This window comes from Furipterus horrens, unplaced genomic scaffold, assembly GCF_987537825.1.
Source record: "Furipterus horrens unplaced genomic scaffold, mFurHor1.1.pri manual_scaffold_3, whole genome shotgun sequence".
Classification (NCBI taxonomy): Eukaryota; Metazoa; Chordata; class Mammalia; order Chiroptera; family Furipteridae; genus Furipterus; species Furipterus horrens.
This window is the reverse complement of record NW_028327173.1, coordinates 95,097,158-95,112,204: the sequence shown is the minus strand read 5'-3', so window position 1 is coordinate 95,112,204 and position 15,047 is coordinate 95,097,158. Positions and strand designations below refer to the sequence as shown.

General features: G+C 40.9%; 1 protein-coding gene across 5 annotated transcripts in view; it reads left to right on the top strand.

Moving 5' to 3' along the window:
* Positions 1-15,047, top strand: part of BPHL (biphenyl hydrolase like) — a 52,453-nt gene that overhangs the window by 30,576 nt on the left and 6,830 nt on the right. For 3 of the 5 annotated variants that reach the window (XM_090269891.1, XM_090269889.1, XM_090269890.1), the window contains exons 6-9: positions 3,857-3,879; positions 4,491-4,591; positions 10,982-11,113; positions 14,403-14,565. In XM_090269891.1, coding sequence (XP_090126017.1) covers positions 3,857-3,879; positions 4,491-4,591; positions 10,982-11,113; positions 14,403-14,530 — 384 coding nt within the window. In that variant the 3' untranslated portion in view covers positions 14,531-14,565. Of the gene's footprint in view, positions 1-3,856; positions 3,880-4,490; positions 4,592-10,981; positions 11,114-14,402; positions 14,566-15,047 lie in introns of those variants that run through there. The other 2 variants (XM_090269893.1, XM_090269892.1) reach the window with 2 other exon arrangements.

The window sequence follows — 15,047 nt, the reverse complement described above, 5'->3', positions numbered from 1 at the left end:
TCTACCTTCTGCAATTTCTTACAAATATCTGGCCAGCTTCTGTAACAACAGTGACTTTAAGAGTCCTTGCCCTACAGCATTCTCTGGATTTAGACCAGAATACTTTCTCATTTGGTCCCTGAACTTCTGTAGTAATGCTGATGGAGTTTTTCTCTTTTTTGCTGTATCTCAAATGCCTTAGAGACATTCTGTGCTTGGGGAATGAACTCCTTGATTCCCCTGATGATGAGGCTCCTAAGGTCTCTCATCTGACCCCTATCTTCCGGCCTGTTATTATCCCATTCAGGGTCTATATTGGGAAATTTCTGTTCGGCCTGGACAATTCCCTGACCAGGAGGATGTTCCCTTTCCCATATCTTCATAGCAGCCCCTCTCTTCCCCACTGAAGATGTCTAGTATAGACATTAATTCTGTCCATGTGTATATGCTGGGTCCAAGGAACTGATCTAATTATTCTACCAATCCAAAGGGATCCTCTACCAAGCGCTTCATATAGCGCTTTACGTTTCTAACTTCAGTGATTGTTAAAGGAGCATTTGACATATCCAATTTGTCCTGGGCCCATGGACATCTCCCTAAGGGAAAACATCAGCTGCTCTGAGGGAATGGGTCTTGCTTACAGTGTTCTGATTCTTTTCTTAATCTAGAGTAAGTTCCCACCAGTGCCATGGGTGTCGTGGGCACAGCTACCAGTTGGGCACCTGTTAGGTGTCCCTGGCCTGATTCATCGGTACTGTTTGTCCACAGTGACTGTGTCCAGTACGCTGCCGGTTGACCAGAGCCGTAAGGCAGTGGGAGACAGGACAGAAGGTCCCAGGCTTTATCTTCTTTTTCTTTTACAGGGAAGAGACCTGTAGACCTGCTGGTAGGTTGTAACCAGCAGAGAGCATATTCCCTCTCTTCCTTGGAAGCTGATGCCTGATCACTCACATATAAGATCAGGGCTTGACAAACCCAAGTTTCATCAGACCCAGACTGGGGCCAGAACACAGATCGCCCCTTATTGGGTTCTTTGGCCAAAGGAGACAGCAATATTTTACCATTTTCTGTTTTTTTCTTATTCTGGGTCCAGTGATCTTCTCCCCAGTGCTCTAACATTTTCCCTAATTCTTTAGTTTCCCTAGGCTTAGAATTCTTATTTCCCATCTTCAGTCGATTCCTGTGGCTGTGGCTGAATCTGGTTGTGTCTGCAACACCCCTTATTGGAGATTTCTTGAGCATGAACCCATGAGCTTAGCCCACCATATTGGAAGTTTCTTGCTCAAACCCCGTATACTCAACCCCCCTTACTGGAGATTTCTTGTATACATAAATGCCATGAGCTCAACCCCCCATATTGGAGGTTTCTTGCCTACGGCCATGAACTCAGCCCCCCTTATTGGAGGTTCCTTGTCCACAGCTTGTGTGCTTAACCCCCTGTACTGGAGGTTTCTTGCACACAAACCTGTGAGCTCAACCCCCAGTATTGGAAGTTTCTTGCTCACAGCCCTCAGCCACACACACACATTCAATTCCCGAGAATGCCCAACTACCATGGCAGTAATTAACCCAGTTTTCTTACCTTGGCCCATGCACAAGTTTGCCTGGTTACCACGGTGTTTGCTTTTGTTTCCCCCCTGTGTGGATTCTACTGCTGTCCCAACAAGAAGTCTTGGTTGTTTCCGGACACTGTGAGGCAGATGGGCTCTGGGTCGAGTGGGCCACCCAGAAGCAGGTAGGATGCGTCTTCCCACCTCAGCTTAGAGTCCCTTCCCGCACACAGGTTGAGGATCCTGGACAAGACCCCAAATTGTGAGAAATGCTCACAATAAATCAGGACACAGGACTTCAGCAGCAAAGTGAGGCGTTTTTTCCCAAGTCTGCAGAGTCAGCCATACTGCCAGCCAGCAGCATGTGTGCTCGAAGTAGACAAAGAAAACTGGTTTTGTACTAATACAATTAGCTCCCTCTCTCTAACGCGATTAGTTCCCCCTCCCCTCTCCTCCCTGTTTCTCCATTACTGGTTAATCTGGGTTCATAGTCTAACATGATTAACTACTTAACTCAGGGTGTGATTAACTAACAATAATCTAGTTATAGGTCTGTCTTCAATTTATTTACAGAGTTATCTAGCTACGTCTTCCCATTTCTCTCTGTTTGGTGACAACAATCTTCCTCCTTTTGATCCCAGAGATATGTGTGAGGAGCTGGGGAATGTCATTTCCTTGCCCCTTTTCCATGATTCATCTGTTAATTATCTCCTACTGGTCTGAGAGTCACTGGCTTGCTTCTTTATGCTGAACAGGCTGGAACCCTTATCACCTTTTTGGGTCCCAGGTGGCAAAAGGTATTTTCCTTGGCCGGTTTACAGATGACCTTTTCTAGGTCTCATTGGTCAAAAACAGATACAGGGAATTCCACAACAGAACAGACCAAAATACGCTTTTATGAAATCAGAACACAAGCAGCTGAGATTTCCTTTTCCCAGGTTTAGAACTTCCATAACTGTTTCCTTTTTATCATTATGACTTTCCACAGACCTTCTGCAACATTTACAAACTTTCTAAATACCTTTTACTTCTTTAGATTTAATCATAACATGCTTCCAATCCTTGTTCTTTTCCACACTGTGAAGGACTATACTCAAACCCAGTATTTGGCAGCTAAAAGTTTCTAGATTTGCAGAGATATTCTGCAGCTTTTTGAAGTTTTTGCTTCTCCTCTTTTCTAACATACACCTTTGAGCTTTCCTGAGGAGTTTTTCAATTGTTCTATCTGGCTCATTCTTTTACCTTCTGTCAATTAAAAAAAAAAATTTTTTTTTTACAAATATCTGGCTAGCTTTTGTTACAAAGGTGACTTTTAAGAGTCCTTGCCCTACAGTGTTCTCTGGATCTAGACCAGAATACTTTCTTATCTGGTCCCCCAGCTTCTGTAAGCATGCTGATGGAGTTTTACCTCTTTCTTACTGTATTTCGAGTGCCTTGGAGACATTCTATGTTCAGGGGAACGTACTCCTTGATTCCCCTAACAATGAGACTCCTAAGTTCTCTCATCTGGGCCCTATCCTTGGTCTGTTGTTATCCCATTTAGGATCTATATTGGGAAACTTTTGTTTGGCCGGGACAATTTTTGACCAGTAGGATTCTTGCTTTTTCATATTCTTATAGCAGCCCATCTGATTATTCCTCTTCCTTCCCCACTGAACAGGATGTCTACAATGGACATTAGTTCCATCCATGTGTAACAACACTCTTTCTTAAGATATAGGCATGTGTCCCCTCCTGAGGCAGTGAGGAGTTTGAAGAGGTTGAGGGCCCTCCAGTTACAGCCCTAGAGGTGGTGTCGATTGGCAGCCAGGCTGCTACCACTGCTGTTTGAAGAAAAGCGGCCTGAGTTTTAAAAGTGTCACCTTTTTTTCCCCCTCCTCTCTCTGTGTTGGAGAGGCAGACATCCTGCTGCTTCTGTAACCTGTACCAAGTTAGTTATCCTGATGTTCTCAGGACCTAGTAGCTTTTTAGGGGATTAGATGGCTGCTTGGCTAGCAAATTTAACATTGTCCCGCCTTGCAGCTCTAACAGGGAGTAGTATTCAGATGCAAAGTGAATTGCCTGAAGGTACCTGGGGTGGAAAGAAATGCTGCAAGCAATTCCTTTGGGGAAATTCTCAAGGTCCTGTTTGTATTGCTTTAATTTCTTTCTTAAGAATAAATTTCTGCCTGTGCCCTGCCAGTTGGACACCTGTTAGGTGTCCCCAGCCTAATCCGTCTGTACTGTCTGTGGTGCCTCTGCCCGGTTGGCCACTGGCTGTCTAGGTCTATAAGGCCACGGAAGAAAGGACAGAGGGTCCCAGGTTTTATCTTCTTTTTCTTTTACAGGGAAGAGACCTGTGCATCTGCTGGTAGGTGGTGACCAGCCGAGAGCATATTCCCTCTTTTCCTTAAAAATCTGATGTTTGATTACTCACATATAAGGCCAGAAAACAGATTGCCCCTTAATGGGTTCTTTTGGCCAAAGGAGACAACAAAATTTTACCATTTTCTGTTTCTTCTTATTCTGGATCTGGGGTTCTTCTCCCCACTAACTCCGCCATGAGCCCTACCTCTCATACTGGAAATTTGTCGCCCACAGCCCATGAACTCAACGCCCCTGTACTGGAAGTTTCTTGTCCATGCCCTGTACTTTCTCCCTAATGGACTACTGGGCAGAATGTCCTTGGGGCCTTCCTTGGCTCCACTTCATTTTCCCAGGCCTTGAATTTTTATTTCCCATCCTCAGTCAATTCCTGTGGCTAAATCCAGTTGTGTTCTCAACCTCCTTTACCAGAGATTGATTGAACACAGACCCCATGAGCTCAATCCCTCTATACTGGAGAATTTGTGCCCATGCCCTTTATAGTCAGCCCCCCTTACTGGAAGTTTCTTGTATACAGTTCTATGTGCTAACCCTCTTACCAGAGACACTGCACACAGCCTGAGATGCAACGTCCGTCTCCGGCCGTTTCCCTCACAGGAGAATGAAAGCGCGGATCAGGACTCTGCACTCGCTTCATATCTTGAGATACGTCTCAGCCACACACACATTCAATTCCCCGAGGATGCCCAATCTCCAAGGTAGTAATTAAGTCCAACTTTTGTTCCTTGGCCTGTGCACAAGGTTGCCTGGTTGCCACGGTGCTTGCTTTTTTTCTTCTTTTTTACTTTCCCCTCTGCATCGATCCTCTGCTGTCCCAACAAGAAGTCTTGGGTCGTTTCCGGAGGTGGGTGGGCTCTGGGTCAAGCGAGACACCCAAGAACGGGTAGGACGCGTTTCCCCGCATTGGCTCAGAGCACCTTCCTGCACACAGGCAGAGGGTCCAAGATGAGCCCCCAGATTGTGAGAAATGCTCACAATGAAAACACCGGAACACAGGACTTAAGCAGTAAACGAGGCATTTGCTTATTCACAGATTTGCAAGTCCGGGCGCGCCAATGCTCAGAGCAGGCCACTCTTATCCTAACACGAGTAAACCCCCCTTTCCTCCTCCTCCTCTTCCTCTCTCTTTTTCCCTACTGTATACTCTGGAGTTACAATCTAATGTGATTGACTAAATCAACTAAGGGTAGTAATTAACTCATGAATAAGTTTCCGTAACTCGCTGACCAGGCATAATTCCCAGGTGGTAAATATTCTGTGATGAGTGCCCCTCACACTTGGTTAACTCTGACTGTTTATGTCTCCAGTCGTTCTATTTCTAAATTACAGTTGTTCAGGATTACATTTCTCTTTTGCTGCTAATCATTTGTGTCCGGTTTGGGAGTCACTTTTATCTGTCCCTTACAATATTAAACGTCAGCCAGTTTGCTTCTTAAAAGGTCTTGGCCTTCCCACTGCAGGGGACTTTATTTATTTTGTAAAAATTTATAAAATATAAATTTAAAATATTATATAAAATACATAACATTATATTTTAATGCTATAGTAATGTATAATAATATGTTAGATATATAAACCATAAATAAACATATTGTATTATATATTTTATTAGAGAATTTGTTTTTGAGCTACACAAAGTGATTTCATACTGTAGCTCGTCTTCTATGACACTCTTCACTGAACATTATATTTCTGAGATTCATTCATATTTCATTGAGCAAACATGTTGCATTTTATTTTCCCTTTCTTTTATCAATGAACACCTGGTGTATTTCCAGTGTTGTTATAAACATTCTTGTACATGTCCTGTGAAGGATATGAGCAACAGTGTCTCTCTATGGTATATCAAATTGCTGAGTATTGTGGAATGAAAATACACCCCAGTAGAAGTTGTAAGGGACAGATAAAAGTGACACTCAAACCGGTAAGAAATGATTAGCAGCAAAGAGAAATGTAATCTTGAAGAACTGTAATTTAGAAGTAGAAGGGCTGGAGACATAAACAGTCAGAGTTAACCAAGTGTGAGGGGCACTCATCACGGAATATTTATCACCTGGGAGTTATGCATGGTCAGCGAGTTAAGGAAACTTATTCATGAGTTAATTACTACCCTTAGTTGATTTAGTCAATCGCGTTAGATTGTACCAGAGTATCCAGTAGGGAAAAAGAGAGAGGAAGGGGAGGAGGAGGAAAGAGGGGTTTACTCACATTAGGATAAAAAAAAGCCAGTTCAGTTTTGGCAGCACACACCTTTTGACCTGGCTGCGCCCAGAGCTGCAGATCTGTGAATAAACAACTGCCTCGGTTACTGCTACAGTCCTGTGTCCTGGTGTTTTATTGTGAGCGTTTCTCACAAAGTGACCGATTGTTTTGCAACTAAATTTACACTTCCATAAGCAACATATGAGATTCCTTAACTTAGATCCTCATCAAAAACTTGGAATCATAAGACTTCTTAGTTCTAACCAATCAAATGGGTGTAAAATGATATTTTGGTATTTTATTGGGAGGGTCTCAATTTGCATTTTTCTATTACTACTAGGGTTGAGAACCTTTTTATGTGTTTATGACTACTGGGGTTTCTTCTTCTGTACTACACCTATTTATATCATTTCTTTTTATTGTTTTTTATTATGTAATAGTTATATAGTACAGTATATTTAACAGGTATATCTTATCAGGTGTAACAACAGACAAGAACACTTCAAATATTATTTCAGTGTTACTGGTTTACGGAGGGATTATTTTTGTTTTTTTAATAATCTAATTACTAACCCCTTGTTAGTAATTGTGTTAGTATTTATGTTGTATAGCTTGTGGCTTGTCTTTTGCTTTCTTTGTGGACAGAACTATTTAAATTAAAGTAAGGAAATGTTACAATGTTTTATTTTCTCATTAGCTAAGTGAGTTTTATTTGTTATTCCATTTACCAAACAATCAGTTACTTTGCTCACCTTTCCTTTCATCTCAAACATTCCTTCTAAGATATCTCTCTCTTCCCTGAAGTTCTTCTTTACACGTTTTTTAAGGGCAGATCTGGGAATAGTACCTTCAGTTGTTACCCAAGAATGTGTTTTATGTCACCCTCATTCTTGAAAGATTGTTTGGCTAAGAACAGAAATATAACTGGAAAATTATTTTCTCAAATATTACATTGTCTTCTCCTTTCCTTAATTGCTGTTGAGAAGTTTTGTCAGTCTGATTTTCCTTCCTCTGGAGTGATGTGTCTTATCTCTCCCTGTTGTTCAGATTGTCTCTTTTTTTCTTTGAAATATTGCTGACTTACTATTCTGTTTCTGTGTGGCTTCTCTTTATTTCTCTTTTTAGGCTACATTTTATTTTTCTTTGTGGATTCTTTTATCACTCCTGAAAAATATTCTTGCTTGTTCCTTTCAAATATTGCATGTCTTGCATTCTCCTTCTTTCCTACTTTTCTGGAACTTCATGGACCTTGTCTTTCCATCTTCCCTGTCTCTTGTTCATCTTCTTGTCTGTTGGTGTCATGTTCTGCATAATTTTTAAAGCTTTCTCTTCCAGGTTTCTAGTTTTTTCCATTAGCTTCATAAAGACTCTGATTGTTTTGTGATCTTCGATTAGGAACAATTGTTTGCTTATTCTTACTTTGGAAGCAAACAGAAAAGACCAACGAGCATCGTTGAGATTGCTTTCCTTCACCAAGGATGTGCATTCACTACTCTTGTGAACCACAGCGTCTGACCAGGTCAGGGCCACTTTCGTCTCAGCTTAACCCAGGCATCTCAGGTTCAGCTCTACCCTCCCCACCCCTGCTAACAGTCACATTTCCCCCAAAAGCAGCCCTGCCTTTCAGTAGTCTTAGCACTCTGTTCTATTTTCCGGGTTTGCTTTCCCTTACACATGCACACACACGTATATACTTGTACACATTCACACTGTAGTCTATTAATTACCGCAACTCTAACTGAAACTGGAAAACCTGGTGTTCATGCTGCCTGTCACCTACCAGGCCCAATAAGCGGAGACAGGGATTGAATCTTTTTTTTTTTTTAATTTATTTTTATAGAGAGGGGAAAGGAGGGAGAAAGAGAGAAACATCAATGTGTGGTTGCCTCTTGTACACCCTGGGGACTTGGCCCACAACCCAGGCATGTGCCCTGACTGAGAATTGAACCGGTAACCCTTTGGTTTGCAGTCTGGCACTCTATCCACTGAACCACACCAGCCAGGGCGGGATTGAATCTTTATGGGCACTTTATTTAGGTGATTGGCGATCTGAGAAGGCAGCAGGTTTGTACCCTAACAGACTGTCTTAAATTCCATTATAAATGGACCCTTTTTATAATAAGAAGAAAAGTATAGGTAAGGGGTTTGGAATTCAGGGAAAAAATTAATTGGATAAAAGCTGCAGCATTCTTTCATCTGTGTCCTGGGTGGTGGTCCTTGTGCCTTGGGCAGTGGTCTTTGTGTCCTGGGTGGTGATCACCCTGGAGCACAATGGCTCAGATACCATCTTGATTGCTTGCAGTCTTCCTGAGGCACAAAGATGGAACTACCCATGGTTACCTGAAGTCAAGGTGGGTCACACGTCCAGTTCCTGAAACAATAGCTTTTTACATACATTGATTACTAAGCTTATTAGCTCTTACCTGTTGTAATATCCTCTTTTGTAAATCTCCTTTAACTCTACATTTTCATACTTACTCAACATATTACTCTCCACCAGAAGTATCTATCCTATATTTTAATAAATTAATGATTTTACTGATTGCTTTGAATGAACTAATCAAAGTTGAAATTATCCATTGGGAATGAAGAAGAAATAAGTGCCACAAAACCACCCACCTCGTCCATTTATTCAGACACCCATTTACTGAGCACCTACTAAGTAGCAATCAGAGAAGGAAAACTCTGACTCCAAAAAACCTCCGCTGCCTTGCGGCATACCTCTTCAGGGGAAAGGCTAAGGGAGTAAACCCCGACAGAAAATCCGGAGCCGGAGTCCCTAAGGCGGTTTGACGTTGTAGTCAACACCGGCAACTCCTGCGGCGCACCTGAAGCCAAGCTGTATTGACTCCGTCTTTCCCTTGGACCCTTCAGCTGCGAAGAGAGGGGGGGTCTGCTGCATGGGCAACAGCAGACCCTCCATATCACCCTGCCCAGGCTCTGTAGCTTCAGCTTCACTGGAGAGGACACTCCAGCGTCATCGCAAGATGTCGATTCAACACGGGAGGAGACAGATGCCGTGTCACTCCCGAGTCGGACTGCACAGCCATTCTCGGCGGTGCAGATAGACTCTTAAGAAGCTACACCATCGTCTCTCGAGAAGGACGGCTGCCGACGATGACGACGAGCTGTTACCTGAAACTAAAATTTTCCAACATTTGTATTCCCTATCATAACAATGCCACAAAAACTACATATTATAAATATCTAGTTGTTTCACTGTTAAGAGGACTTTTCAGAGGGCGTAGTCTGCTATATAGCTATAAGAAGAAGCATCTACAGGGAATTTTTAAAATGTATTTTCAAACAATTCTCCCATTCCCCTTTCCCTCTGGTAATCATCATAGTGTTGTCTGTGTCTATGGAGTTTGTTGTTTTTTGCTTAATCCCTTTACCTTTTTCACCCAGCCTCCCAACCTCCCTCCCCTACTCTGATGGATGTTAGTCTGTTCTTTGGATCTATGAGTCTGTTTCTATTTTGTTAGTTTATTTTGTTCATTATAGTCCACATTTGAGTGAAATTATGTTATTTGTCTTTCTCTGACTGGTTTATTTCACTTAGCATAATACTCTCCAGGTCCATCCACATTGTTGCAAAGGGTAAAATTTCCTTCATTTTTACAGCTGAGTAGTGTTGCATCTACAGGGAATTTTTAACTGGCCATCTTCACACCCTCTTGCCAGCACCTCCCTCCATTCTCCCCTCTTACAACTTTCCCTTTTCTTCTTCCCAAATCTCCTCCCATCTCTTAATTTTCAGGTTCCTTCCTATACCCCTTTCAGAAGTCTTTTCACTTTTGTGCAGAGAATTTCAGCTCTTTTCAGCCTCTATATTCAGTTCTGGCCACATCTCTGCAGATTTAAACCAATCAGCAGAAGAAAGGCAGGCACTGTAACAGGATCCTCTTTCCTTAGAAGGCAGTTATAGTTGTAAGGAGCAGTTTTTTCTCCACTTCATTATTTACATTTACTAAGTATAGATTGGGCTTCTGCCTGGTGCTTGGCACTGTCTGGAATGCTATGTTATTGTTCAATGTGAATTCATATCATTATGTCATGTTATTTTTAAGTTGCACCTTGTAGCATAAGCACTGCATTAAAAGCTGTAAATAACCAATATTTAATATGCTCAGGAGGATTAGAATCTTTATCTCAGTGTATTTAAAGTATGGAAAAGATTAGGCTAAGTAATCAAATGTGTCTATTTTAAAAGTGGTTTTCAACTATTACTTCCTTTTCTGATAGTGAATCATCTATATATATAGTGTAGTTTGAAGTCAGTATTTAGTCTTTTATACCCATGTTTCTTCAGTAGCAGAAATTAAAATCAATAATTTATGTGCAGTTCTCAACGTACGTAAGTGCAATTCAGGAAAAAAAGAACACCCTCTTTTGTAAATAGTATTACTCTTACTAAGGTGATCCTAATTGGAGAAATGTCTTTTTTTTTTTTTTTAATCATATACCTTTAACAGAAAGCATTAAATGCAGATCTCATTTCTTTCACTTGGTAAGAATTTCTTATGTGCCTATTTTGTACCAAACACTGGTCTAGGTCCGGGTGGTACAGTGGGGAACAAAACAAAGCCAAGTCCATTACACTGGGGCTTACATCCTAATGGGGAGATAGACACTCAGTCACGGACATAGAAGACACTGTAAAGCAGTGGTACATGCTAAGCAGAATAGCTGGAGGGAAGGTGGTCAGGAAAGCAAGGCCTGCCTGCCCCAGATGATGTGAGGAGTGAGCCATATGGAAATCTGGGGAAACATTCTAGCAGACAGAGCAGCAAGCAATGGCTCTGAGCTGGACTGTGCTTGCAATATTTGAAGATAAACTTTAGTATAACACTAAACCTATTCTTGTTCACACTTCTATTTTTCAGGTATCCGAGATGTTTCTAAGTGGGGTGAAAAAACAAAAAAGCCTCTAGAAACCCTATATGGGTATGACTACTTTGCAAAAACCTGTGAAAAGTGGGTGGATGGCATCAAACAGTTTAAACATCTTCCCGATGGTAGGTTACGTGAACTATTTAATGGTTCCTTTGCTGATTATACAGGTTGCTTGAGTCCCTCCCCTGATGTTCCAGAATTCCTCAGGGATTAATACATTCGCCCACTATCCTTACACACTGATGTATGAACAGAGAACACTTGTATACAATGCAAGTTCTTATGTATCAAATCCACCTTAAACTAGAGATGGGTTGCATATAGTATAAAGGTTTATAATGTTGAGTCTTTAACAGCAGAGTGTTCTTTTTTCCTTCTAATCCTTTGTGTGATGGATGACAAAATAATTCTCTAGACACTTCAAATAGTCTTTTTCTAATTTCAGAATGAGTAATTAGAAAACAAACAAACTGCAACATAACCTTTTCTTTTTTCTTTTTGCACATTTAGACAAGTTACCCTAGGACAAGAAGGAGGGACTTTCTGTCATGATCTTCAGTCCCAGCAGAATTAGTATGAGGAAGAGAGTATTCAGTTCTTTCCCTTCTTCAGAACTAAGTTATAGGACTTTAGCCCATAATCGATGTCTCCCAGTCTTTATCTGAAAAATTGACATGATTTCCAATTACAGTAAGAATTGACACCTTTAAGAGAAATTATGAATTAATGTATTTTATATAGTTACATTTTTAAAATAATTTGTTTATTTATTTTTATTACTTTTAGAGAGAGGGGAAAGGAGAAAGAGAGGGAGAGAAACATCACTGTGTGGTTGCCTCTGACTCGCACCCCCAACTGGGGGCCTGATGTGCAACCTAGTCATGTGCCCTGACTGGGAATCCAACTTGCGACACTTGGCTCGCAGGCCGATGCAGTTACTTTTTTTTTTGGTCTCTTTTTTTTAATTGCTGAAAGAATAGAGTAGCTAAAATCTACTCTTGGAGCACATTCAGTTATAAAATCATTGTGATTGACAGACCTATTTGATCTCTTAACTAATAATTTCCAGAATGAGTCATCTGTCAAAACCTTCACAATGAAAAGGACATGTGGAAATGTTACTTTCTTGGCTTAAGTTCAAGAGTAAGTATATCCCGTTCAGATGTAGTACCCACTCATAGAAATAGGTCCTTGGAATTCATTTCCCTTGGCTTTTAAAGCAAACAGAGAAATTGCTATAAAACAGTGTCTCAGAGTTTTCCATTAAAGAAGGCAACTTTGTGAAGTGTAAACTTTTTTTTTTTTTTAATGTTTTCTTGAAGAGAGTAGGGAAAAGGTTGAATTGCTCAAAGGTAGAAGCAGAATTAAGTGAGTTAAAAATATGTCCTGTATTTGTTAAAATTAAAAACTTGTGCTCTGCAACAGGCACTGTCAAAAGAATGAAGAGAAAAGCCACAGATTGGAAGAAAATATTTGCAAAAGATCCATCTGATAAAGAACTATTATCCAGGATATACAAAGAACTCTTAAAACTGAACAATAAGAAACAATCCAATTAAAATATTGACCAAACAACAATGAGATCCCACTCTTCACCTATTAGAATGGCCACACAGAGGAATTTTAGGGCAGTGAAAATGCTCTCTGTATGATACTATACTAGATAATATGCCATTATACATTTGTCAAAGCCCATAGAATGTACAACACGGAGAGTGAACCCTAAGGGAAACTTGGGACTTTGGGTGATGATGCTATGTTAATGGAGGTTCATTCACTGTAAAAATGTACCCTCTGGGGGATGTTGGTAGTTGGGGAGGCCATGAGTGGGAGCAGCAGGTAAGTGGGGAATCTCTGTACATTCCACTCAGTTTTGCTGTGATTCTAAAAGTGAAATATATATATATATATATATATATATATATATATATATATATTTTTTTTTTTTTTTTTTTTAAAGAGAAAGGGAGTGAAAAATGTCCTAATACAGATGATCTAGCAGTGTATCAGTCATCTTACAACAAGACTGAATGAGCTCCTTATTTCTCTCTGTACTAATTAACTTGAGAGGAGCCCTTTTTCCTGGTTGTACACTTGAGTTTAAGGATGCTCAGACCTAGCACAGGGACTGATTGCACAGATTTGGAGTTAGACAGGCCTGGGTGTGCATTCTTGTTTTGCCACTTGACTTGCTGTTAGAATGGATTCAGGCAAATCACTTAGCTTCTCCAAGCTGCAATTTCCTGTCTGAGAACTAGGGATACAAATAACTACCTCATAAAGTTGTTCTGAGGACTAAGTGAGTTATATATGTTCAGCTTTGGTACAGTACCAAGTACAGAGCAAGTGCTTAGTAAATAATTGATTTACAAATAACTGTACATACTAAATGAATTAAAACATGTAACTATCATAAGTGTTTCATGGATATTAAATATTTGAACAGTTCCTAACATATAGTGAGCACTCAGTAATGCCAGCTTTAATTATCTGAGTATATAGTTGGCAGATGTGTGTCATCTCAGGGACAAGAGGGGGAAGCTTCAGAGACCAAGAGAAGTATTTCCCTAGTCAGCCTGTCACCTCCTCATTTAAGCCCCCAACTGAAGAGGAGGGGACAGCACCCCCTGGGCCCACTCCCAGCTTTCTCAGAGCTGCAGGGGAAGGCAGGAAGAGGAAGGAGTGGGCGTTGTGGAATAGCTACTGGGTGCCAGTAGGTACTGTGGCATCTCTTTATAGTTCCACCCAGGGAACTATGATTTATCCCTATTTGACCAGACGAGAAGGCGGAAGCTCAAGTGGCTAAGGAAGCCCTAAGAGTTCACAGGCAGGAGGTGGCGGAGGACGGGAACTTAGAAATGTTGTTATGCACAGGAGTGAATCTTATAATCCTTCAAAAATATGTCAGTCAGGAATGTCAGAGAGGCAGGAAGGATGAGAAGAAGCTGTAAATTATAACTTCATCGTGAGGTATATAAGCTTTGAAGGCTAGCGGGGACCCCAAGGACCGCTTAAGACCTTATTTCCCAGTAGGAGCTTTTCAGATAAACAAGCACCTACTGTGGTTTTGCAAACCGAGAACTGCCTCTATGTAATATAAAGAGTTGTGGGGTTTTGTTTGCTTTTCTTACTGTTTTATGTGAATTTTGAATTTAAATCAGGCAAAACTGCTTGTTCACTAATGAAGCTTTAAAATAAAATTAAAAAGAAAAAAGAAACAGCAGAGAAACAGAAAAGGAAACCCATGGACTGTTAGAGTTGGAAGGTCCGTCAGACACCACCTAGTTCAAAGCATAACTTACAGAGCGGGACACTGAGGTCTGAGGAGAGGTGCGACTTGCCCCAGCTCTCAGCTTCTTACCTTGTGAAATGGTCATGTTAAAGCCAACTCTCTGTTCATTTGTTTTTCAGGTAATATCTGTCGTCACTTGCTGCCCCTGGTTCAGTGCCCCACCTTAATTGTGCATGGTGAAAAGGACCCTCTAGTCCCACGCTTTCATGCTGACTTCATACACAAACATGTGAGTGGGTCACGGTAAGTCCAGTCTCTGCTCCATCACTCTGTGTCTCCCAGGCTTCTGAAGAAAATGAGAGAAGGTATAGTAAGGAAGAGAAACATGAAGTTTGGAGTCTTTAAAGTGTACCCCACCCCCATTTTGCCAATGTCAAAAAGCAGTACCACTGCCTACAGGGCACCAGGGACATATGGAACACCAGGAGCCTTGATTTGTGGGGAACCAGTAATCGCAAGAAAGGAGATTCTCAGATAAATATCTCTTGTTGCTATGAAGGCAACTGTGCTGGTACATACCAAGTTCTGTAACACTGGTGACAGATTAGAGTCATAGGAATTGTTGTTAACTAACACAATTTTGTATAATTTGGGAATTTTAAGTCTTGTTCATTATTACAAAAGCACTACCTTCCCAATAAGGAAAATCTGTAAAACCAAAAGAAGGAAACAAATCACCTTTTGCTTGCCACTCATTTAAATTCTTTTGTTATTAGGATTTTTGTGTGTTTTTTCTTTTTTTTTAAACATAGAAATAATCATTC